The sequence below is a fragment of the Panulirus ornatus genome, chromosome 46 (assembly GCF_036320965.1).
Source record: "Panulirus ornatus isolate Po-2019 chromosome 46, ASM3632096v1, whole genome shotgun sequence".
Taxonomy (NCBI): domain Eukaryota; kingdom Metazoa; phylum Arthropoda; class Malacostraca; order Decapoda; family Palinuridae; genus Panulirus; species Panulirus ornatus.
In genome coordinates this window covers 22,811,980-22,838,476 of record NC_092269.1, presented here as the reverse complement: position 1 = coordinate 22,838,476, position 26,497 = coordinate 22,811,980, and the positions used below count along the sequence as shown (strand labels likewise).

Genomic DNA, 26,497 nt, shown 5'->3' with positions numbered 1-26,497 from the left:
ACTCACTTCCCAAGCTCTCTCATCCCCAACAGACTTCATACTTGCCCCTCTTTCCAAAACTCTTGAATTCACCTCCCTAACAACCCCATCCATAAACAAATTAAACAACCATAGAGACATCACACACCCCTGCCGCAAACCTACATTCACTGAGAACCAATCACTTTCCTCTCTTCCTACACGTACACATGCCTTACATCCTCGATAAAAACTTTTCACTGCTTCTAACAACTTGCCTCCCACACCATATATTCTTAATACCTTCCACAGAGCATCTCTATCAACTCTATCATATGCCTTCTCCAGATCCATAAATGCTACATACAAATCCATTTGCTTTTCTAAGTATTTCTCACATACATTCTTCAAAGCAAACACCTGATCCACACATCCTCTACCACTTCTGAAACCACACTGCTCTTCCCCAATCTGATGCTCTGTACATGCCTTCACCCTCTCAATCAATACCCTCCCATATAATTTACCAGGAATACTCAACAAACTTATACCTCTGTAATTTGAGCATTCACTCTTATACCCTTTGCCTTTGTACAATGGCACTATGAAAGCTTTCCGCCAATCCTCAGGCACCTCACCGTGAGTCATACATACATTAAATAACCTTACCAACCAGTCAACAATACAGTCACCCCCTTTTTTAATAAATTCCACTGCAATACCATCCAAACCTGCTGCCTTGCCGGCTTTCATCTTCCGCAAAGCTTTTACTACCTCTTCTCTGTATATATATATATATATATATATATATATATATATATATATATATATATATATATATATATATATATTTATATTTATTTATTTTCCTTTGACGCTGTCTCCCGCGTTTGCGAGGTAGCGCAAGGAAACAGACGAAAGAAATGGCCCAACCCACCCCCATACACAGAACTTTCCATGGTGGGGCCTGGATGTGGAAAGGGAGCTGTGGTTTCGGGCATTATTGCATGACAGCTAGAGACTGAGTGTGAGCGAATGGGGCCTTTGTTGTCTTTTCCTAGCGCTACCTCGCACACATGAGGGCGGAGGGGGATGGTATTCCATGTGCGGCGAGGTGGCGATGGGAATGAATAAAGGCAGACAGTGTGAATTGTGTGCATGGGTATATAAGTATGTGTCTGTGTGTGTATATATATCTGTACAAGAGACGTATAGGTATGTATATTTCCGTGTGTGGACGTTTATGTCTATACATGTGTATGGGGGTGGGTTGGGCCATTTCTTTCGTCTGTTTCCTTGCGCTACCTCGCAAACGCGGGAGACAGCGACAAAGCAAAACAAATAAATAAAATATATATATATATATATATATATATATATATATATATATATATATATATATATATATATATATATATGTCTAAATGTGTGTGGATGTAACCAAGTTGTGAAAAAAGGAGAGACAGGTGGTATGTTTGAGAAAGGAACCTGGATGTTTTGGCTCTGAGTGAAACGAAGCTCAAGGGTAAAGGGGAAGAGTGGTTTGGGAATGTCTTGGGAGTAAAGTCAGGGGTTAGTGAGAGGCGAAACGTAACTCTTGATTTTTTTCTTCTATTCTTTCTATCATTAAACAATTTTACTGTTCTTCATTCTAGTCCGATTGATTTGTCTTCACGAGTCCCTTAGTTTTCGAATCATAATCTGAGATGCACAGTTCCACAATACCGTGTGACCTTGATAAGGTCTCCAACCTCTGCTCGTCCTCCTGGCAGATAACCCGCTCTGTGTATATCGTCAATATGTCGAGGAATACTTGTGAGTCAGACTGAGACTCACTCCCCTCGCTCAAGGTCTCCCCCAAGTCACCACCTCTTGTGTCACCACTCTCACCACCTCTTGTGTCACCACTCTCACCACCTCTTGTGTCACCACTCTCACCACCTCTTGTGTCACCACTCTCACCACCTCTTGTGTCACCACTCTCACCACCTCTTGTGTCACCACTCTCACCACCTCTTGTGTCACCACTCTCACCACCTCTTGTGTCACCACTCTCACCACCTCTTGTGTCACCACTCTCACCACCTCTTGTGTCACCACTCTCACCAACTCTTGTGTCACTCTCGTCGTTACTGAGTATCATCAGCTTCTTCCTGTTAGCAGCATCTGGCGGTGACAAGGACCTTTTCCTGCCCGCTAGACCGTCAGGACGTGAGGCCACAAGATTCCCCAGGTCCTTGCTGGAAGCAGGATCCTGGAGGACGAGGGCCCCGCCTGGTCTGTAAGGTCGTCAGGACGTGAGGCCACAAGATTCCCCAGGTCCTTGCTGGAAGCAGGATCCTGGGAGGACGAGGGCCCCGCCTGGTTTGTAAGGTCGGCAGGAAGTGTGGCCACAAGATTCCCCAGGTCCTTGCTGGAAGCAGGATCCTGGGAGGACGAGGGCCCCGCCTGGTCTGTAAGGTCGTCAGGACGTGAGGCCACAAGATTCCCCAGGTCCTTGCTGGAGGCAGGACCCTGGGAGAACGAGGGCCCCGCCTGGTCTGTAAGGTCGTCAGGACGTGAGGCCACAAGATTCCCCAGGTCCTTGCTGGAAGCAGGACCCTGGGAGGACGAGGGCCCCGCCTGGTTTGTAAGGTCGGCAGGAAGTGTGGCCACAAAGCTCCTCAGCAACATCTCGATCCCTGTAGCTGTGGGAGGAAGACAGAGAGCACTTATGACAATCTCGGTCACTAGGTTAGGTTTGCTCTCACCCTCACATATACTATGTTATCATATCTATCATTACAGTAAGCTGGAAACCAGTTACTGACCTCTTTCTATATTGTTCGCTTGGCAGAATTATCTACAGTGACTGTTTGCATTGACAGTTATAACGTATGGTGCGTCCTAGCATATGTATGATCCTTCACTGCAAATGTATAGTACCAACTAGCATGTGTATTGAGCCCCGCAAAGGTGTACTGTTAGCAAGAAGGTACGAGATACTAGCTATCAGGTGTCTGGTGCCTCCAAGCAGATGTGCGCAGCTTCCAAGTAGGTTTATATTGCTCATGTAAAGGTGGTGCTTCCAGCCACATGTGAGGTGTATGTTAGGGTATCACCCATCAGGTGCCCGATGCCTCCTTGCAGGTGTATCAGATCCTCTAAGACGTGTGTGTTGTCACCATCCAGCATATGTGTAGTGTCCCTTAGCAGATATATAATGTTTTCTAACACGTGTGTGACACCACCAGCCAAGTGTATGGTGTGTCCCAGCAGGTGTGTGATGTTTCCTAAGACTTATGTTGTGAAACCAACCCAGCAGGGTTATGGTGTTCAGTGCTAGGTGTAAGATGTCATCGAACACATGTGTGGTGCCAGTATCTAGCAGGTGTAGTTGTATCATGTTCTCTAACATCATACATCCTGGCGTCTCCTGGCAGATGCATGTCTTATAATATGTATATGATGTCTTCTAGCATGTGTCTTCTCCCACAATTAACTGGTGTCTCCTAGCAGGCTTATGAAGTCTTCTAACACTTGTCTAGGGCCACCATTCAGCAGGTATAAGGTGCCTTCTAGCTGGTGTGTGATGTAACGCTTGTGGTCCCCCACCCCAACAAGTTCATGGCGTGTGGCAGTAGGTTCATTGTGGTGCCACCACCCAGCAGGTGTCGTTTAGCAGGCGCACCATATCTTTTAACACGTGAAATCTTCGAGGGTCTTCTAGCCCCACAGCCCGGTCTAAAAACAGGCTATTGGGTTAGGCCGCTGTTCGACCAAACCGTTGGAAGCCGAAGCCTTGAGGTCCACATAGTCTGGCTGGTCTGGTACACTCTGCAGGTACTTGTCCAGTGCACTCTTAAAATTCTGTATAGTGACATCCCCTGCTGTTTCTAATGATAGAAGACAAGGTTTGGAAGACCTGGGCTCCAGATGTTTAAGGTGTTCTCCGTTTTTGTACTAATCACACCTTTCGATTTCAGAGATAGTATTTTAGTCTTTTATTCCTGTAATACCAGTAGGATGTTATATACGAATGTATATTGGGAACCATACCTTTCAGGGTTTTTTAAGTATAGATGATGATATACCTATCTCGTCTCCGCTTCCGGGAGTATAGCCGCAAGAGATTCAACAGTTTTTGATCATTTCAAGCCTTTATCATATCAATATGGCCTTTGAAAGATCTCTGTATACTTTCTTGATTTCGTCTGTAGCGCAGTAATATCAGTTGATGAAAGAACTGACGACTTGAATAACATCATTAGTTTGTCTTGAAGGTCTGTCCTTCTGCATGAGACAACAGTTGTTGTAGCGTGTTTGCTGACGGTTAAACATTATTGACCCCAGGTGTTCGACATTATGATAACGCACGTATCTGTTCACTGTTCTGTATTGACTTCAGTTCCCCATGCCGAAGGACGTGAAAGTTATCCATATTGGAAAGCATGATGTTCTTGGTTGCCCAGTAGAAGACTTTGTTTAAATCTCTGTGCAGCCTCTCAGCTCCCTCTATAGATATGACTTTTTATTTATTCTTGTAACATCTGCGAAAGATAATGTCAAACTGACTCGTTTTGGTATCAAAGTTAGATATAAGATTTAAGAACAGGACGGGCAAAAGTGCAGTGAGAATTCTACTGTGATTTACAACTATGTGTTGTCATCTGTTTATTAAAAAGATTGTATATCCATCTTCCAATTTTCCGATTACTCCTATCTTCCCGCAATTTATGTGCCATAACTTAATGGTCACATCTGTCAAATGCTTCTGCAAAGTCCCTATGAATCACGTCAGCATTTCATTATTTTCCAGAGCATCAAAAATCGTGTCATAGTGGTCAGGCTAGATCTTCCCGCTCTAACTCTATATTGTCACGTATTATATACATTGTTCGCTTCTATAAAATCATTCAGTTTACATACTAGAACACCTTCACAGATTTCAATAATGTGCATTGTTAAGTGTAGCTAGTTTTCTGGAGCGATGTGAGTCCGTTCCAGACTCTTGGGGACGACGACAAAATATAAACATTTTCTCATAATGATATTTGGTGTGTGTACTGACCTGGGGTTAAGTGTAGGAGCATGATTTCGCTGGTCTTCTTCATATGTTATGCTGGGTGATGATATCTACCATGGACAGGAGTCTGTTGGTTCATATATCCTAAATTTGTTTTTGGCTCACTGATTCATGATGCCTTATTAAAACCTCACTCATGTGGCAGTCACTGTCACCTGTCAAAACACCTGTTTTTCTCAGCCAATGCAGTTTGTGGTCCTGGATTTGCGTTATTTCTGATCTCATTTATGGTCTTGTCCTATTCTGCTTTTTCTTGTGTTTTATATGGTATTCTTTGTCTTCTATTTCCGGTAATTTACTTGACAGGTTTTTCTTGACTTTGCTGGCTGATCTATGGCTTCTTTAGGTCTGCAATTCTTTTCCGCCTCTCGTCGAGTCCTCATCCTACTTGTTCTACTTTAGAGCTTCTGTGTTTTCTTGTCGCGGTCATATGTGTCTGCTACTGCATGTTTGCAGTACTAAAGTGGTTATATCATATACACATTCCTCCTCTGTTTTCGTATTTAGTAACGTTCCCCATTGTGTTGCCGACATCTCAGTGATCACATTCGCCCAGTTTATAACGTTTTCTACTAAAATTGAAATGGCTGAAAACACCTTTAGGGTTACGGTGTTCTGCCTCGGTGGTTCAGCCTTATTCTTACTTCGAACACGTTCTGATCATAGTATACGAGCTCGGTCTTCAATGTTGATTTCACATACTAGTTCCAGCGTCATTGTGAACATTAAGTCTAGGGTGTTACTTCCTCTGGTTGGTCTCGTTATGTGTTAACTAAACAAGAATTTGTCACCATTTGAATAACTCGCGTTATGTGGCTGTTCATCTCTCAGTGTCGCCATTGTCACCAATATTTTCCCATGTTCATATTAAATGTGTTAACTTGAGGTCTTCTAAGACATGAATATTTCGGTCTGGGGTTTAGAGCCTTAGTATCCGGTAGTCCATACATTAATGCAATGACCAGATTGTGGATTTTCAACCTGGAGAATAATAAGTGCTTGTAGTACTACATTATCTGAAAGGTTCAAGAGTTCATTTGTCATAAGAGTATCAAATATATATCGTCCAACTCTTGCGCATGATCTAATCCTGTCGCATCTATACACGCAGTACTTTGGGATCCAAACGTCACTATCCATGAGGTCCTTCTTATCTGTCTCAGGAAAGATCACAAATACAGAACTCAAATAGTTTAGCAAGTCACTTATAATGGACACTCATTTGTTCTGTGTTAGCTAACACAGAACAAATAAGTGTCCATTATAAGTGACAATACACCCCACGGGTCTCACTCTTACAACACCTCAGGTACAAAAACTGTTGAACACACAACTTACCTGTGAGGTACATATGGTGAGTACTGAACACAGCTTACCTGAGAGGTACACAAGGTGACACTACTGAACACACAACTTACCTGTGAGGTACATATGGTGACAGTACTGAACACACAACTTACCTGTGAGGTACATATGGTGACAGTACTAAACACACAACTTACCTGTAAGGTACATATGGTGACAGTACTGAACACAGCTTACCTGTGAGGTACATATGGTGACACTACTGAACACACAACTTACCTGTGAGGTACATATGGTGACACTACTGAACACATAACTTACCTGTAAGGTACAGAAGGTGACAGTGCTGAGCACAAAACTAACCTGTGAGGTATATATAGTTACAGTACTTAAAACACAACTAACCTGTGATGTATATTTGGTGACAGTGCTGAACACGCAGCTAACCTGTAAGATACAGTTGGTGACAGTTCTGAACAAAAAACGAACATGTGAGGTACAGATGGTGACAGACCTGAACACACAACTTACCTGTAAGGTGCAGACGGTAAAAGTGCTGAACAGACAACTTACCTATAAGGTACAGATGGTGACAGTACGGAACACACAACTTACCTGTGAGGTACAGATGGTTACAGTGCTGAACACACATATAACCTGTAAGGTACAGATAGTGAGAATGCTGAACACACAACTAACCTCTGAGGAAAAAATGGTGACAGTGCTGAACACACAACTTACCTGTGAGGAGCAGATGGTGACAGTGCTGAACACACAACTAGTCTGTGATGTACAGACGGTGACAATGCTGAATAAAAAGCGAATCTGTGAGGTACAGATGGTGACATTCCTGGACGCACAACTTACCTGTGAGGTGCACATGGTAACAGTGCTGAACACACAACTTACCTGTGAGGTACAGAAAATGACAGTGCTGAACACAAAACATATCAATGAGGTAGAGACGGTGACAGCGGTGAACACATAACTAGCCTGTGAGGTACATATGGTGACAGTGCTAAACATACAACTTACCTGGTACAGATGGTGATAGTGGTGAACACAACACTACCCTGTAAGATATATATGATGATAGTGCCGAACACACAGCTTACCTCTGAGGTACGGATGGTGACAGTGGTGAACACACAACTAGCCTGTGAGGTACAGATGGTGACAGTGCTGAACACAAAACTAACCTGTGAGGTAAAGATGGTGATAATGCTGAACACACAGTTAACCTGTGTGGTACAGATGGTGGCAGTGCTGAACACACGTATAACCTGTGAGATATATTTGGTGAGAGTGATGAACACACAACTAACCTGTGAGGTACAGATGGTGACAGTGCTGAACACAAAACTAACGTGTGAGGTTCAAATAGTGACTGTGCTGAACACACAAATAACCTGTGAGGTACAGATGGTGACCGTGCTAAACACACAATTAACCTGCGAGGTGCAGACGCTGACAGTGCTGAAAACAAAACCAACCTCTGAGACACAGATGGTGACAGTGATGAACACAATTAACCTCTAAGGTACATATGGTGACTGTGCAAAATACACAACTAACCGGTGAAGTAGAAATGGTGACACTGCTGAACAGACAACTTACCTGTGAGGTGCAGATGGTGACAGCACTGAACCCACGATTAAACGTTGAAGTGCAGATGGTGACAGTGCTGAACAAACAACTTATCTATGAGATACAGATGATGATATTGCACAACGGACAACTTACCTATGAGGTACAAATGGTGATAGTCCTGAATACGAAACTAACCTGTGATGTATATTTGGTGACAATGCTGAACACACAACTAACCCGTGAAGTACAGAAGGTGACAGTGCTGAACACATAACAAACCTGTGAGGAACAGGTGGTGACAGTGGTAAACACACAAATAACCTGTGAGGTACAGATCGTGACAGTGCTGAACACACAATGAACCTCTGAGGTAGATATGATAACTGCTGAAAACAATTTAACTGTAAGGTGCAGATGGTGACAGCGCTGAACACATAACTTACCTGAAAGATACAGATGGTGACAATACTAAACACACAACTAACCTGTGAGGTACAGATGGTGACAGTGATGGACACAAAACTTACCGGTGAGGTACAGAGGGTGACAGTGTTGAACACACAATTAACTTGTAAAGTAGAGAAGGTGAAAGTGCTGAACAAACAACTTACCTGTGAGGTACACATGGAAACAGTGCTGAACACACTACTTACATGTGAAGTACAGATGGTGATAGTAGTGAATACACAACTAACCTGTAAGTTACAGATGATGACAGTGCTGAAAACACAAATAACCTATAAGGTACACATGGTGACAGTGATGAACACACAAAGAACCCACAGGTACATATGGTGACAGGGTTGAACACGACTAACCTGTGAGATACATATGGTGACAATGGTGAACATAACTATCCACTGAGGTACTGATGGTGACAGTGTTGAACACACAACTTTCTTGTGAGGTACAGATGGTGACATTGCTAAACACACAACTTACCTGTGAGGTGCAGATGGTGACAGTGTTGAACACACAACTTTCTTGTGAGGTACAGATTGTGACAGTGTTGAACACAAAACCAACCAGTGAAGTACAGAAGGTGACAGTGCTGAACACACAACTTTCCCGTGAGGTACAGATGGTGACAGTGTTGCACACACAACTAACATGTGAGGTACAGATGGTGACATTGCTGAACATACAACTTACCTGTGAGGTGCAGATGGTTACATTCCTGAACACACACTTTACCTGCGAGGTTCAGATGGTGACAATACTGAACACACAACTACCCTCTGAGGTACAGATGGTGACAGTGCTGAACTTATAGATAACCTCTAATGTACAGATGGTGACAGTGCTGAACACAAAAATTAACTGCGAGGTACAGACGGTGACAGTGTTGAAAACTCAACTTACGTGTGAGGTACAGATGGTGACAGTGCTGAACACAAAAATTAACTGCGAGGTACAGACGGTGACAGTGTTGAAAACTCAACTTACGTGTGAGGTACAGATGGTGACAGCGCTGAACATATAACTCTCCTATGAGCTACACATGGGGACGGTGATGAACACACAACTTAATATGAGGAACAGATGGTGACAGTGATGAACACACACCTTACATATGAGGAACAGATGGTGACTGCTGAACACACGACTAACCTATGAGGTATAAATGGGCAAAGAGCTGAACACACAACTTACTTATGAGGTACAGATGGTGACAGCGCTGAACACAACTACCCTGTGAGGGATATTTGGTGACAGAGCTGAACACATAACTAACCTATGAAGAACAGATGGTGACAGTACTGAGCACACAACTTACCTGTGAGGTACAGATTGTGACAGTGCTGTACACACAACTTATCTGTAAGGTACAGATGGTGACAGTGTAGAACACACATCTTACTTGTGAATTACACATGGAGACAGTGCTTAACATACAACTAACGTGTGAGGCATATATTGTGACAGTGCTGAACGCATCAATAACATGTGAGGCAGAGATGGTAACACTGCTGGACGCACAGCTAACATATGAGGTACATATATCGACAGTGCTGAACACAGAACCAACCGGTGAAGTACTGATGGTGACACTGCAGAACACACAGCTGATATGTGAGGTACAGATGGTGACAGTACTGAGCACACAACTAACCTCTGAGGTACATATGGTGAGAGGGTTGAACACACAAATTTCCTGTGAGATACAGATGGTATCAGTGCGGAAAACACAGCATACTTGTGAGGCAGAGATGGTGAAAGTGCTGAACACAACTTTCCTGTAAGGTTCAGATGGTGACAATGCTGAACATACAACAAATATGTGAGGTGCAGATGGTGACAGTGCTGCATACATAACAAACGTGAAAGGTAGAGATGGTGACATCAGGACATATAACTAACCTCTGAGGTACAGATGGTGACAGTAATGAACACACAAATAACCTCTGCGGTACATATTGTGAGTGCTAAACACACAACTTACCCGTGAGGTACAGATGGTGACAGTGTAGAACACGCAACTTACTTGTGAGTTACGCATGGTGACAGTACTGAACATATAATCAAATTATGAGGTATATATTGTGACTCATGAACACAAGTAACCTGTGAGGTGCAGATGGTGACAGTGCTGAACACACAACTTATCTATGAGTTACAGATGATGACATTGTACAACACAGAACTTACCTATGAGGTACAGATGGTGATAGTCCTGAATACATAACTAACATGTGAGGTATATTTGGTGACAGTGCTGAACACACTACCTACCTCTAAGGTACAGATGGTGATAGTGCTGAACACACAAATAACCTGTGAGGTGCAAATGGTGACTGTGCTGAACACACAACTAACGTGTGATGTACAGATGGTGACAGTGCTAAAGACACAACTAACCTATGAGGTACAGATGGTGACATTGGTAAACACAAACCTAAACTATGAAGTTCAGATGTTGACAGTGCTGAACACAGGTAACCTGTGAGATGAATATGTTGACAGTGCTGAACACAAAACTTACCTGTGAGGAACAGATGATGACGGTGTTGAACAAACAACTTACCTGTGAAGTACAAATGGTGATAGTATTGAACACCCAAATAACCTGAGAGGTACAGATGTTGAAAATACTAAACACACAACTAACCTCTGAAGTACAGATGCTGACAGTGATGAACAAACAACTTACCTGTGAGGTACTGATGGTGACAATACTGAAAGCACAAGTGTGAAGTACAGGCAGTGACAGAGCTGAACAGACAACTTACTTGTGAGGTACAGATGGTGACAGTGATGAACACACAATTTACCTGTGAAATACAGATGGTGACTGTGTTGAACACACAATTAAGCTATGAAGTGCAGATGGTGAGAGGGCTGAACACACAACTTACCTGTGAGGTATAGAAGGAGACAGTGCTGAACACATAGCTTAACTATGAAGTACAGACGGAGATAGTGGTGAACTCACAAATAACCTGCGTGGTACAGACGGTGACAGTGCTGAAAACACAAATAACCTATGAGGTACAAAACGTGACGGTGATGAACACGACTAACTTGTCAGGTACAGATGGTGACAATGGTGACAATGGTGAACATACAACTAACCTGTGAAGTACTGATGATGAAAGGGCTGAACACAACTTTCCTATGATGCATAGATAGTGACAGTGTTTTACACACAACTAACCTGAGAGGTACTGATGGTGAAAGTGCTGAACACGCAACTTTCCTGTGAGGTGCAGAGTGTGACAGTGTTGAACGCACAACGTACATGTGAGGTACAGATGGTGACAGTGCTGAATACATAACTTACGTGTGAGGTACAGATAGTGATAGTGCTGAACACACAAATTTTCTGTGAGGTACAGATAGTGACGGTATAGAACACACAAATTACCTGTGAGGTACAGATGAAGACAGTGCTAAACATTAAAACTATCCTGTTAGGTATATTTTGTGACAGTGCTGAAAACACAATTTACCTGCCAGGTACAGATGGTGATACTGCAGAAGAAATGACTAACCAGGAAGGTTCAGATGGTGACAGTAATGAACACACAACTAACCTCTGAGGTACATATGGTGACTGATGAACACACAGCTTACCTCTGAGGTACAGATGGTGTTAGTGCTGAACATACAACATACATATGAGGTACAGATGGTAACATTGCTGAACACATAACTAATCTATAAAGTTCAGATGTTAACAGTGCTGAACACATAACTAACCTATTAGGTACACATGGTGACAGTGCAGAATACCCAACTTATCTGACAGGTACAGATAGTGACAGTGTAGAACAAAAAACTTAATTGTGAAGTACAGATGGAGACAGTGCTGAACATACAACTAACCTGTAAGGCATATTTTTGACAGTATTGAACACACAACTATCCTGTGAGGCACAGATGGTGACAGTGCTGCACACACAACTAACATGTGAGGTACAGATGGTGACGGCGCTGAACACACAACTATCCTGTGAGGTATATTTGGTGAGAGTCCGGAACACACAACTAACCAATGAAATGCAGATGTTGACAATGCTGAACACACCAATATCCTATGAGGTACAGATGGCGACAGTGCTGAACACACGACTAACCAGTGGGGTGCAGATGGTGACATTCCTGAGCACACAACTTACCTGTGACGTGCAAATGGTGACAGTGCTGTTCACACAACTTCCTGTGAGGAACAGATGGTGACAACCAGTGCTAAACACACAACTAACCTGTCAGGCACACATGGTGACAGTGCTAGACACACAATTTACCTGTGAGGCACGGATGGTGACAGTGCTGAGCACACAAATTATCTTCGAGGTAAAGATGGTGACAGTGTAGAACACAAAACGTACCTATGAGGTAAAGATGGTGACATTGCTGAGCACACAACTTACCTGTGAGGTACAGAATGTGACAGTACTGAACACACAACTAACCTCTCAGGTACATATGGTGATAGTGTGGAGCACATAAATTATCTGAGGTACAGATGGTGTCATGTGCTGAAAACACAACACACTTGTGAGGTAGAGACAGTGAAAATGCTGAACACACAACTTTCCTGTAAGGTTCAGATGGTGACAATGCTGAACACACAACTAACATGTGAGGTACAGATAGTGACAGTGCAGAACACATAACTAACCTGAAAGGTACAGATAGTGACTCATCAGAACATACAACTAACCTCCAAGGTACAGATTATGACAGTACTGAACACACAAATAACCTCTGAGGTACATATTGTGAGAGTGCTGAACACTCAACTTAACTATGAAGTACAGATGGCAACAGTGCTGAAAATAGAACATACTTTGAGATACATATGGTAACAGTGCTAAACACACAACTAACCAGTAAGGTACAGATGGTAAGAGTGCTGAACACACAAATTACCCGTGAGATACAGACGGTGAGAGTGATGGACAGACAACTTATCTGTGAGTTACACATGGTGACAGTACTGAACATAAAACTAAACTCTGATGTATATATTGTGACAGTGCTGAACATACAACTAATCTGTGAGGTAAATATGGTGACAGAGCTGACACAAAAATAGCCTGTGAGGTAAAGATGGTAACAGTGCTGAACATACAATATACCTGTGAGGTACGGATGGTGACAGTGCTGAACACGCAACTAACCTATGATATATAGTTGGGTAGAGTGATAAACAAACAACTAACCTGTGAGGTACAGATGGTGACATTGCTAAACACACAAATAACCTCTGAGGCATAGATGGTGACAGTGCTGAACAGACAATTAACCTGTGAGGCACACATGGTGACAGTACTAAACACACAACTAACCTGTGAAGTAAAGATGGTGACAGTGCTGAACAAACAACTTACCTGTGAGGTACAGATGGTGACACTGCTGAACACACAACTTAACTGTGAGGTACAGATGGTGACAGTGGTGAACACGCAACTAACCTGTGAGGTACAGATGGTGACAGTACTGAACCTACATTCAACCTGTGAGGTACAGTTGGGGACACTGCTGAACACACAAATAACGTCTGAGCTACAGATGGTGACAGTGCTGAACACATAATTAACCAGCGAGGTGCAGATGCTGACAGTGCTGAACACACAACTATGCTGTGAGGTACAAATGGTGACAGTGCTGCTCATACAACTAACATGTGAGGTACAGATGGTAAAAGTGCTGAACACACGACTATCCTATGAGGTACAAATGTGACAGTGTTGAACACACGACAAACCTCTGGGGTACAGACGGTGACATTCCTGAACACACAACTTACCTGTGAGGTGCAGATAGTGACAGTGCTGATCACACAACTGGCCTGTGAGGAACATATGTTGACAGTGCTAAACACACAACTTACCTGTAAGGTACATATGTTGACAGAGCTAGACACACAACTTCCCTGAGGTACAGATGGTGACAGTGGTGAGCACGTGAATTATTTGTGAGGTACAGATGATGACAGTGTAGAACCCACAACTTACCTGTGAAATACACAAGGAGACAGTGCTGAACTAACCTGTGAGGTATATTTTGCGACAGTGCTGAACACACCAATAACCTGTGAGGTATAGATGGTGACAGTGCTGAACATACAACTAATATGTGAGGTACAGATGTCGACAGTGCTGAACACATAACTAACCTGTGAGGTACAGAAGGTGACACTGCAGAACACAACTAACCTGTGAGGTATAGATGGTGACAGTAGTGAACCCACATTTAACCTGTGAGGTACATATGGTGACAGTGTTGAAAACAATATATATCTGAGAAGTAGAGATGGTGTCAGAGCAGAAAACACAATATACTTATGAGGTATAGATGGTGAAGGTGATGAACACACAACTGTCCTGTAAGGTTCAGATGGTGACAGTGCTGAACACACAACTAACATCTGATGTATAGATGGTGAAAGTGCTGAACACATCAATAACCTGAAAGGTACAGATGATGACACATCAGACCATACAATTAACCTCCACGGTACAGATGGTGACACATCAGACCGTACAATTTACCTCGTAGGTACAGATGGTACCAGTACTGAACACACAAATATCCTTTTAAGGTTCATATTGTGACAGTGCTGAACGTACAACATACTTGTGATTTACCGATGGTAACAGTGCTGAACATACAACATACTTGTGAGATACCGATGGTAACAGTGCTGAGCACAAAACTAGCCTGTGGTTTACAGATAATGAGAGTGCTGAACACACAAGTTACCAGTGATGTAAGGATGGTGACAGTGCTCGACAACCTATCTGTGGGGTACAGATGGTGACAGTGTAGAAAACACAAATTACATATGAGTTACACATGGTGACAGTACTGAACATAAAACTAAACTCTGGGGTATATATTGCGACAGTGCTGAACACACAATTAACCTGTGAGGTACAGATGGTGACAGAGGTGAACACAAAACTAACCTATGAGGTAAAGATGGTGACAGTGATGAACACGCATTAACCTATGAGGTACAGATGATGACTGTGCTGAACACACAACTAACCTGTGAGATAAATTTGGCTACAGTGATGAACTAAGAACTAACGTGTGAAGTACAGATGGTGAGAGTGCTGAACACGCAACTAAAGTGCGACGCACATATGGTGACAGTGCTGAACACACAAATAACCTGTGAAGTGCTTATATTGGGAGTGCTAAACACAAAAGTAACCTGTGAGGTACAGATGGTGACAGTGCTAAACACACAATTAACCAGCGAGGTGCAGATGCTGACAGTGCTGAACACACAACTAACCTCTGAGGTATAGATGGCGACAGTGCTGAGCACACTATTAACCTGTGAGTTACAGATGGTGCAGTGCTAAACGCACAACTAACGTGTGAAGTATAAATGGTGACAGTGCTGAACACACCAATGTCCTGTGATGTACAGATGGTGACAGTGATGAACACACAACTAACATATGAAGTACAGATATTGACAGTGCTGAACACACCAATGTCCTGTGATGTACAGATGGTGACACTGCAGAACACACAACTAACATGTGAGGTACAGATGGTGACAGTACTGAACACAACTAACCTCTGAATTACATATGGTGACAGTGTTGAACACACAATATACCTGTGAGGTACAGATGGTGTTGATGCTAAAAACACAACATACTTGTGAGGTAGAGATTCTGAAATCGCAGAACACACAACTAACAAGTGAGGTACAGATGATGACAGTACTGAACACATGTAACCTGGAAGGTACAGATGTTGACACATAAGAACATACAACTCACATCTGAGGTATAGATGTTGACAGTCCTGAACACACAAATAACCTCTGGGGTACAGATGCTGACAGTGATGAACACACAACTTACCTGTGAGGTACTGGTGATGACAGTGCTGAAAACACAACTTACGTCTGAGGCATAGAGGTGACAGTGCTGAAAAGACAACGTACCTCAGAGGTACAGATGGTGACAGTGCTGAACACAATTAACCTGTGAGGTACAGATGGTGACAGTACTGAACACGCAACTATCCTGTCAGGTATATTTGGTGAGAGTCCGGAACACACAACTAACATGTGAGGTACAGATGGTGACAATGCTGAACACGCAATTATCCTTTGAGGTACAGATGGTGACAGTGCTGAACACAAGACTAACTTCTGGGGTACAGATGGTGACATTCCTGAACACACAACTTACCTATGTGGTGCAGATGGTGTCAATGCTGATCACACAAGCCCTGAGGAACACATAGCGACAGTGCTAAACACACAACTCACCTGTAAGGTACACAAGGTGACAGTGCTAGACACAACTTACCTGTGAGGTACAGATGGTGAGAGTGCTGACCACATAGATTATCTGTGAGGTACAGATGATGACAGTGTAGAACACAATTTTCCTGTGAGGTACAGAGAGTGCTGAGCACACAACTACCCTGTGAGGTATATTTGGTGACAGTGCTGAACACAAAACTAACCCGTGAGGAACAGATGTTGACAGTGCTGAACGCACAACGTATCTATGAGGTACGGATGATGACAGAGTAGAACACACAACTTACCTGTGAAATACACATGGAGACATTGCTGAACATACAACTAAACTGTGAGGTATATTTTGTGACAGTGCTGAACACACCAATTACCTGGAAGGTACAGATGATGATAGTGCTGAACACACAACTAACATGTGGGGTACAGATATTGACAGTGCTGAACACACAATTAACGTGCGAGGCATAGATGGTGACAGTGCTGAAGACACAACCAACCTCTTAGGTACAGATGGTGACATTGCTGAACTCACAAGTAACTTCTGAGGAACAGATGGTAATAGTGCTGAACACACAGCTAATCTGTGAGGTGCAGATGGTAACAGTGCTGAAGACACAACCTACCTTTGAGGTACAGATGGTGACTGTGCTGAACACACAATTAACTTGTGAGGTACATATGGAGACAGTGGTGAACACACAACTAACCTGTTAGGTATATTCGGATGACAGTACTGAACAGACAACTAACCTGTGAGGTACAGACGAAGACAGTACTGAACACAAAACTAAACTGTAAGGTACAGATGGTGGCAGTGATGAACACACAATTACCCTGTGAGGTATAGATGGTGACTGTGCTGAACACTCAACTAACATCTGAGGTAGAGATGGTGTAAGTGGTGAACACAGAACTAACATGTGAGGTACAGATGGGAACAGTGCTGAAGATACAACTAACCTGTGATGTATAGATGTTGCCTTTCCTGAACACACAACCAACCTCTGTAGTACAGATGTTTAAAGTGCTGAACACACAGCTAAACTGTGAGGTACAGATGTTGATAGTGCTGAACACACAGCTAAACTGTGAGGTACAGATGTTGACAGTGCTGAACACAAAACTTACCTATGAGGAACAGATGATGACAGTGCTGAACACACAACTAACCTCTAAGTTACAGATGGTGACTAATGAACACAAAACTTACTTGTGAGGCATAGACGGTAACAGCGCTGAAAACACAAGTCACCTATGAGGTACAGATAGTGACAGTGTTGAACATACATCTCACATGTATAGTACAGATGGTGACAGTGTTTAACATACAACTAACCTCTGAGGTACAGATGGTGAAAGTGCTGAACACACAGCTAAACTGTGAGGTACAGATGTTGAAAATGCTGAACATAAACTTACGTGTGAGGAACAGATGGTGACAGTGCTGAACACGCAACTTACCTGTAAGGTACAGATGGTGACATTGCTGAACACAAAACGTACCTTTGGGGTTCACATGTTAACAGTACTGAACACAACTAACCTGTGAGGCACAGAGGGTGACAGTGCTGAACAAACAACTAACCTCTGAGGTACAGATGGTGAGAGTGCTGAACACTCAACTTACCTGTGAGGTAGAGTTGGTGACAGTGCTGAAAACAACTTGCGTGTGAGGTACAGATGGTGAGAGTGCTGAACACTCAACTTACCTGTGAGGTAGAGTTGGTGACAGTGCTGAAAACAACTTGCGTGTGAGGTACAGATGGTGACAGTGCTGAACACTCAACTTACCTGTGAGGTAGAGTTGGTGATAGTGCTGAACACAAAACTTACCTGTGAGGTACAGATGGTGACAGTGCTGAACAAACGACTAACCTCTGAGGTACAAATGGTGACAGTGCTGAAAACGCAACTTATCGGTGAGGTACAGATGGTGACACTGTTGAACACACAACTTACCTATGAAGTACAGATAGTGATACCGGTGATCACACAACTAAACTGTGAGGTGCAGATGGTGTTAGTGCTGAACTTACAACTTACCTGTGAGGTACGGATGGTTACAGTCCTGAACACACAACTTACCTGTGAGGTCAGTGTCCCAGATTGTAACCATGCAGTGTGCCTTAGGTTCTGCAGGCCACATGCTCCCCAGCCAGGCACCCACACTGCGAGCGTGGTCATCCACCAGGTATGGACACTCCATGACCAGCGCCAGTTCTTCGCCTGGGTACTGGAGGCGAGTGTGCGTGTCTGGATCCAGCAGGTGCACCAAAGATACCACATTCAACTCTGCGCACGATGAAGAAGTACTTATATGGTCGTTATCAACTTCCTAGGTAAAGCAAGATATATCATTTTTCACAGGAAGTGGACATTTATATTACTTTTGTGTGTAAATACAAATACACATTACATAAGTCATTTAGGAATATTACTTTCTCTATCTTACTTTTAATATCTGTTATTCATTTTTTGTAATTGATCGCCGTTTCCCTCGATAAGATATGACATTGTTCAAGAAATCTGGCTTGTGTTTCAGAGGTGTAATGTTTTTCTTTTCAGGATTTTGAGATGCTGGATACGGAAATGATCTTGAGAACGCTTGACTGTTTATGGTTTCCCTGTCTTACGTTTTTCTTGTATTACACACAATATTGATGACACAGAGCACAGCTTACCTCGATTAAACACGAAACCTCCTCACTTATCGCTTGTATACAATTGTTGTGGCATCTCTTGTTACCGTACAGCAATAGTCCGTCAACATAGCTTAACTTTAGCTTGGCATTATTTCTCTGTCGCTAAAATATCTCGATGGAAACGTTTGCTGTGCTCATCACTCACTGCGCCGGAGGTGAGTGAGAGTGGTGGAGCATATGTATCTTTAAAGACATATCGCATACTATTTGATGACAGAATATGGAGAGGTTTTGCTGTTGATTATTCCTAGAAAGTTGGTTGCTTCCAGCAGGAAAGCATTACAACCTGTTATCTTGCCTTCACCGAGAAAGTGGTCAAGCTGCTTGTCTCTTAACACCTTGCGAATCAGAGGATCGACGAAAACAGCATTCTTGAACTCACTGACCCTTGATCTCCCACCCAGGTCCCTAAACGCTGGCAAATTTCTATCCATAACCTTTACTAAGTGCTCCGTAAGACCAAGTTTGAGATGCTGAGGCGAAAACAAAATTCTACTGGATTCTACCTGTAGTAGATGCTGTACGTTCTTTTACCACTGATAGATGCTGTATGTTCTTTTACCATTGGTAGATGCTGTACATTCTTCTACCAGTAGTAGGTGTACGTTCTTAAACTTGTAGTAGATACTATACGTTCTTCTACCAGTGGTAGATGCTGAACATTCTTTTACCACTTGTAAATGCTGTGCGTTCATTTCCCACCGAAATATGTATGCTGCACGTTCTTCTAGCAGTGGTAAATATTGTCCGTTCTTCTAACACTAGTAGATGCTGTACGTTCTTCTATCAGTAGTAGACGCTGTACGTTCTTATACCAGTGGTAGATGCTGTACGTTCTTCTACCAATGGTAGATGCTGTACATTCTTCAACCAATGGTAGATGCTGTACATTCTTCTACCAATGGCATATGCTTTACGTTCTTCTACCAAAGGCAGATGCTGTAAGATCTTCTAGCAGTGTTAAATGCTGTACGTTCTTCTACCAGTGGTAGATTCTGCATATTCTTCTACCACTGGTAGATGCTGTTCGTTCTTCTACCTGTGGTAGAGGGTGTACGTTCTTCTACTAGTGGTAGACGCTATACGTTTTTCTACCAGTGGTAGATGCTGTACTTACTTTTACAACTTGTGAATGCTGTACGTTCATTACCCTCCGGAATATGTTGTACGTTCTTCTAGCAGTGGTAAATACTGAACATTTTTCTAACACTAGTAGATGCAGTACGTTCTTCTATCAGTAGTAGATGCTGTACGTTCTTCTACCAGTGGTTGATGCTATACCTTCTTCTACCAGTGGTAGATACTGTACGTTCTTCTATCAATGGTACATGCTGTACGTCCTTCTACCAGTGGAAGATACTCTACGTTCCTTTACCAATGGCAGAAGCTGTACGTTCTTCTGCCAGTGGTAGATGCTGTACGTTCTTCTATCAATGGTAAATGATGTACTCTGTTCTACCAGTGGTAGATATTGTACGTTCTTATACCAGTGGTAGATGTTGTTCGTTCTTCTGCCAGTGGTAAATAGTGTAAGTTCTTCTACCAGTGGTATATGCTAAACGTTCTTCTACCAATCATAGATGCTCTACGTTCTTCTACCAATCACAGATGCTCTACGTTCTTTTGCAAGTGGTAGATGTTGTACGTTCTTCTATCAGTAGTAAATTCTGTACGTTATTCTCTCACTGGTAGATGCTGTACGTTCTTCTACCAGTGGTAGGTGTACGTTCTTCTACTTGAGGTAGATGCTATACGGTCTTCTACCAGTGGTAGATGCTGTACTTTCATTTACCACTGTTAAATGCTGTACGTTCATTTCCCATCGGAATATGCTGTACGTTCTTCTAGCAGTTGTAGATACTGGTTTTTCTAACACTAGTAGATGCTATACGTTATTCTACGAACGGTAGATGCTGTACTTTCTTCTACCAGTGGTAGACGCTGTAAGTTCTTCAACCAATGGTAGATGCTGTACATTCTTCTACCAAAGGTATACGCTGTACATTCTTCTACCAATGGTATACTCTGTACGTTCTTCTACTAAAGGTACACACAACAAAAAAAACTATCGCGCAGAGGGGGGTCTGAAGACGTGTGTAATGATTACTGACCTACCTGTTGTACCATGCTGGTAGGGTTGGTATACGTGCCTGGAAGCCACAGGTTTCCAGAGTCCTATGCTAGACCCATGTAAGTTACGTGCCACAAGAGCGGCATTATATCATTAACAATAAAATTACATCACACAAGGCAGTACGAACCCCTATTTTTGAATTGGTGTGTGTAATATAGCTGTGAGACACACACAGCTATATGCAGCAACCCCCGCATGTGTTAGCTGCAGCATACCTCAATGTGATGCCAGGTAAACACAATAGCTTCATATTGTATAGGTGTAATTTGGGAAGAATATGTTTTACTATTGATATTGTATTATTCTATAGCACATCTGGGTTCGTGGCAGTCCATAAAGGTTATCTTACACCGCCATTTCGTGTCCATGCAGGAAATGTAATGAGACATGCGATATATTTTTGAAACAATGAAACAGCGCGGGTATAGTTCACTGCGAGCCAATGTCGAAAGGTTGTTTTTGTGGTATATCTAATTCTACCATGGAGATCTCACAAGCGACACGTGAAGCTATTCTACAGCTTCATAATGAGGGCTACAGCGACTCTGAAACTGGGAGACGTCTTGGTATTCACCGGTCAACCGTAGCACGATGGATTCACCGACAGGCAGAGTTGGGCAACACAGACAACAGACATCGGCGTCGGCGCCCACGTTGCACAACCCCAGGTAATGATGTTACATTTATAGGTATACTGGACCACTTGATGTTATGTAAACAACCACATCACATGTTATATTTGCAATATGTCATCCTTTCCCTAGGCCATAGCAGCTGTCATTGCTGCTCACGCCCCCTTCACGCCCGCTAGCAACATTCGGGATATTCTTGGTCTGCAGTGCACGCCTCAAACTGTCCGAAACAGACATCACTCTAAGGGGCTACGTGGTCGGTCGCATACCAGCAACAAAACCTGTGTTAAGTGAGGCAAACATGGAGAGCAGGCTGGAGTATGCGTTGGAGTATGCGGACAAGCCACATCAGTTTTGGGAGAACATCTTTTGTGATGAAAAAACCTTCTGCAGCGATGGTCCCCCTGCAAACAAACATGTTTGGCGGCATCCTAACACCAGGTTAGCTCTTTCTCTGTCTGTCTGTCTCTCTCTCACACACACACACACACACACACACACACACACACACACACAGAGGTTATGCTATATAACATATTTTCCATTTTACAATGACAATTTATGGTGAGGCCAACATGAACAACCGTTCCGGAAGTGCTTTGAAACCATGGTGCCACGGCCACCACAGTGGTTTGCTGCTTGAAACGTCCTGTTGTGCTGCAGTATTACATTTGAGTTATGCACACTCATTATTTTTTAAGTGAATAACAGTGATCATGATCACTCTATACGGTATATGTAAATACTGTAGCAATAATCTCCATTTACGATGTGATATCATGATAAATAATTATTATATATTAAGTTAGCTAATATTTTTTAATTTACTTAGTTATTATCTCAATCTATATTGCAGCAACAGTTGCAGTAATATGATTAAGACACACGTGTGTCTTATGTAATTTTATACATTTTATATAACCAGATACGAGACACAACATGTGGTGGGTAGCAGGAGGAGTGGGCGCGCGCGTCAGTGCAGGACTATTTGGTTGGATCCATCCATGGTGCTGGTGTCGGTGAGTTGGTGGATGTCGGGCCTGGCCAGTTGACCGGACCTAGATACGTTGAGATACTGGAGGAGGTCCTGCTACCTTCAGTGGGGGCTATGCTGTTTCCAGAGCCGGAGCCATTTTACCTCGTCCAAGATAACAGCCCAGTTCACACATCCAGGGTTGTAAAGGCGTGGTATGCTCGCCATCCACGTATAACAGTGATGTCACATCCTGCAAAATCGCCTGATCTCAACCCGATAGAGCACGTATGGGCGACCATGCAGGAAGGCCTGCCTGACCGACAACATCGATGTCGTGCTACAGTCGTAAATGATGCTTTACAAGCATGGGAACATCTACGAAGCCCTTCTGGAAGGAACTTAACGCAGACGTTAGTGGCATCCATGTCTCGAAGGCTCAATGAAGTGTTGGCAACGGGAGGAGGTTATACCAAGTATTGAAATAATAAAGTTTACAGTCAAAGATTACTTTCTTAACCTCCAACAACATGTCTATGGTCATGTTATATAGAAATCTGATTTTCACTGTTAAAGGGAAGTTAACTAATGCAGATCTATGAAAAGAGTCATTACTTTTCATGTTGGTTTACTAAATACTATGATGTGGTGCCAGGTTTGTGACATACTGTTATCAGTCACACAGGTGATACTACATATTACGTGAGGTTGCTGATTAATCTAAACCAGAAGACAGATAAATCACCGCCGGTATGAAGCAGGGTGTCGTAGTTACTATGTAGAATATTATTTTACACCACGAATTTGACACTTTGCAAGAGATGATGATTACTGCAATATGCCTCACTGTGCAGAATATTACATTTACATGCTCAATTTACGTATCCCATCTACTGTACTACATACGGAAGGATATATCGTTGCCATTAGATAGGTGAGGACACCCACAGGCAGGGACATCAGGGCTACCACCATCTCACAGGAAAATGTTGACTGTTCCATTATTCTACGTCTGGTGCGTCATTTTGTTTCGTACAAAAAACGCGCGATAGTTTTTTTGCTGTGTGTACATATTCATACTTGCTGCCCTCAGCTATTACCGTCGCCACCCTGCCACTCATGAAATGGCACCCCCCCCCCCATACGCGCGCGAGGTAGCGCTATGAAAAAACAGCAAAGACCACATTTGTTCACACTCAGTCTCTAGCTGTCGTGTATAATGTACCGAAGCCACAGCTCCCTTGCCACATGTAGGCCTCGCAAAACTTTCCATGGTTTACCCCCGACACTCTACATGCCCTGGTTCAATCCATTGCCAGTACTTCGACCGCGGTATACCACATCGTTCCAATTCACTCTATTCCTTGAACGCCTTTCATTCTCCTGCATGTAAGAGGGTTAGGGAGAATGGTTTGGTAAAAGAGAAGAGGTTGTAAAAGCTTTGTGGAAGATGAAAGCCAGCAAGGCAGCGGGCTTGGATGGTATTGAAGTAGAATTTATCAAAAAAGGGTGTGACTGTGTTGTTGACTAGTTGGAGAAGTTATTTAATGTATGTATGACTAATGGTGAGGTGCCTGAGGATTGGCGGAATGCATACATAGTGCCATTGTACAAAGGCAAAGGGGATAAAGGTAAGCGCTCAAATTACAGAGGTATAAGTTTCTTGAGTATTCCTGGGAAATTATATGGGAGGGTATTGATTGAGAGGTGCAAGCATGTACAGAGCATCAGATTGGAGAGGAGCAGTGTGGTTTCAGAAAGGTAGAGAATATGTGGATTAGGTGTTTCCTTTGAAGAATGTATGTGAAAAATACGTAGAAAAGTAAATGGATTTGTATGTAGCATTTATGGATCTGGAGAAGGCATATGATAGAGTTGATAGAGATGCTCTGTGGAAGGTATTAGGAATATATGGTGTGGGAGGGAAGTTGCTAAAAGCAGTGAATAGTTTTTATCGAGGATGTAAGGCATGTGTACGAGTAGGAAGAGAAGAAAGTGATTGGAAGCGGAAGTGGATCATAGGGTGGGGGAGGGTGCGAAAATTCTGGGAGCCTTGAAGAATGTGTGGAAGTTGAGAACATTATCTCGGAAAGCAAAAATGGGTATGTTTGAAGGAATAGTGGTTCCAACAATGTTGTATGGTTGCGAGGCGTGGGCTATGGATAGAGTTGTGCGCAGGAGGATGGATGTGCTGGAAATGAGATGTTTGAGGACAATGTGTGGTGTGAGGTGGTTTGATCGAGTAAGTAACGTAAGGGTAAGAGAGATGTGTGGAAATAAAAAGAGCGTGGTTGAGAGAGCAGAAGAGGGTGTTTTGAAATGGTTTGGGCACATGGAGAGAATGAGTGAGGAAAGATTGACCAAGAGGATATATGTGTCGGAGGTGGAGGGAACGGGGAGAAGAGGGAGACCAAATTGGAGGTGGAAAGATGGAGTGAAAAAGATTTTGTGTGATCGGGGCCTGAACATGCAGGAGGGTGAAAGGAGGGCAAGGAATAGAGTGAATTGGAGCGATGTGGTATACCGGGGTTGACGTACTGTCAGTGGATTGAATCAAGGCATGTGAAGCGTCTGGGGGTAAACCATGGAAAGCTGTGTAGGTATGTATATTTGCGTGTGTGGACGTATGTATATACATGTGTATGGGGGTGGGTTGGGCCATTTCTTTCGTCTGTTTCCTTGCGCTACCTCGCAAACGCGGGAGACAGCGACAAAGCAAAAAAAAAAAATATATATATATATATATATATATATATATATATATATATATATATATATATATATATATATATATATTATTTTTTTTTTTTTTTTTTTTTTTTATACTTTGTCGCTGTCTCCCGCGTTTGCGGGAGACAGCGACAAAGTTGTTTACCCCCAGACGCTTCACATGCCTTGATTCAATCCACTGACAGTACGTCAACCCCGGTATACCACATCGCTCCAATTCACTCTATTCCTTGCCCTCCTTTCACACATCCTCTACCACTTCGGAAACCACATTGCTCTTCCCAAATCTAATGCTCCGTACATGCCTTCACCCTCTCAATCAATACACTCCCATATCATTTCCCAGGAATACTCAACAAACTTATACATCTTTAGTTTGAACACTCGCCTTCATCCCCTTTACCTTTGTACAGAGTCAATATGCATGCATTCCACCAATCCTCAGGCACTTCACCATGGTCCATTCATTAACTGAATATCCTTACCAACTAATCAGCAACACAGTCACCCCCTTTTTTGATAAATTCCACTACAATACCATCCAAGCCCGCTGCCTTGCCAGATTTCATCATCCGTAAAGCTTTAACTATCTCATCTCCCTTCAGCAAATCATTCTCCTTGACCCTCTCACTTCGTACATCACAACTACCAAAACACCCTAC

At 42.9% G+C, this 26,497-nt stretch overlaps 1 protein-coding gene across 3 annotated transcripts in view; it reads right to left on the bottom strand.

The window, feature by feature from the left end:
• Window positions 1–1,389: 1,389 nt before the first annotated feature.
• LOC139763153 (uncharacterized) overlaps window positions 1,390–26,497 on the bottom strand; it is a 106,211-nt gene continuing 81,103 nt past the window's right edge. For all 3 annotated transcript variants that reach the window (XM_071688859.1, XM_071688858.1, XM_071688857.1), the window contains exons 4-5: window positions 18,750–18,956; window positions 1,390–2,645 (exon numbers count right to left, since the gene is read on the bottom strand). In XM_071688859.1, coding sequence (XP_071544960.1) covers window positions 2,155–2,645; window positions 18,750–18,956 — 698 coding nt within the window. In that variant the 3' untranslated portion in view covers window positions 1,390–2,154. The remainder of the gene's footprint in view (window positions 2,646–18,749; window positions 18,957–26,497) is intronic.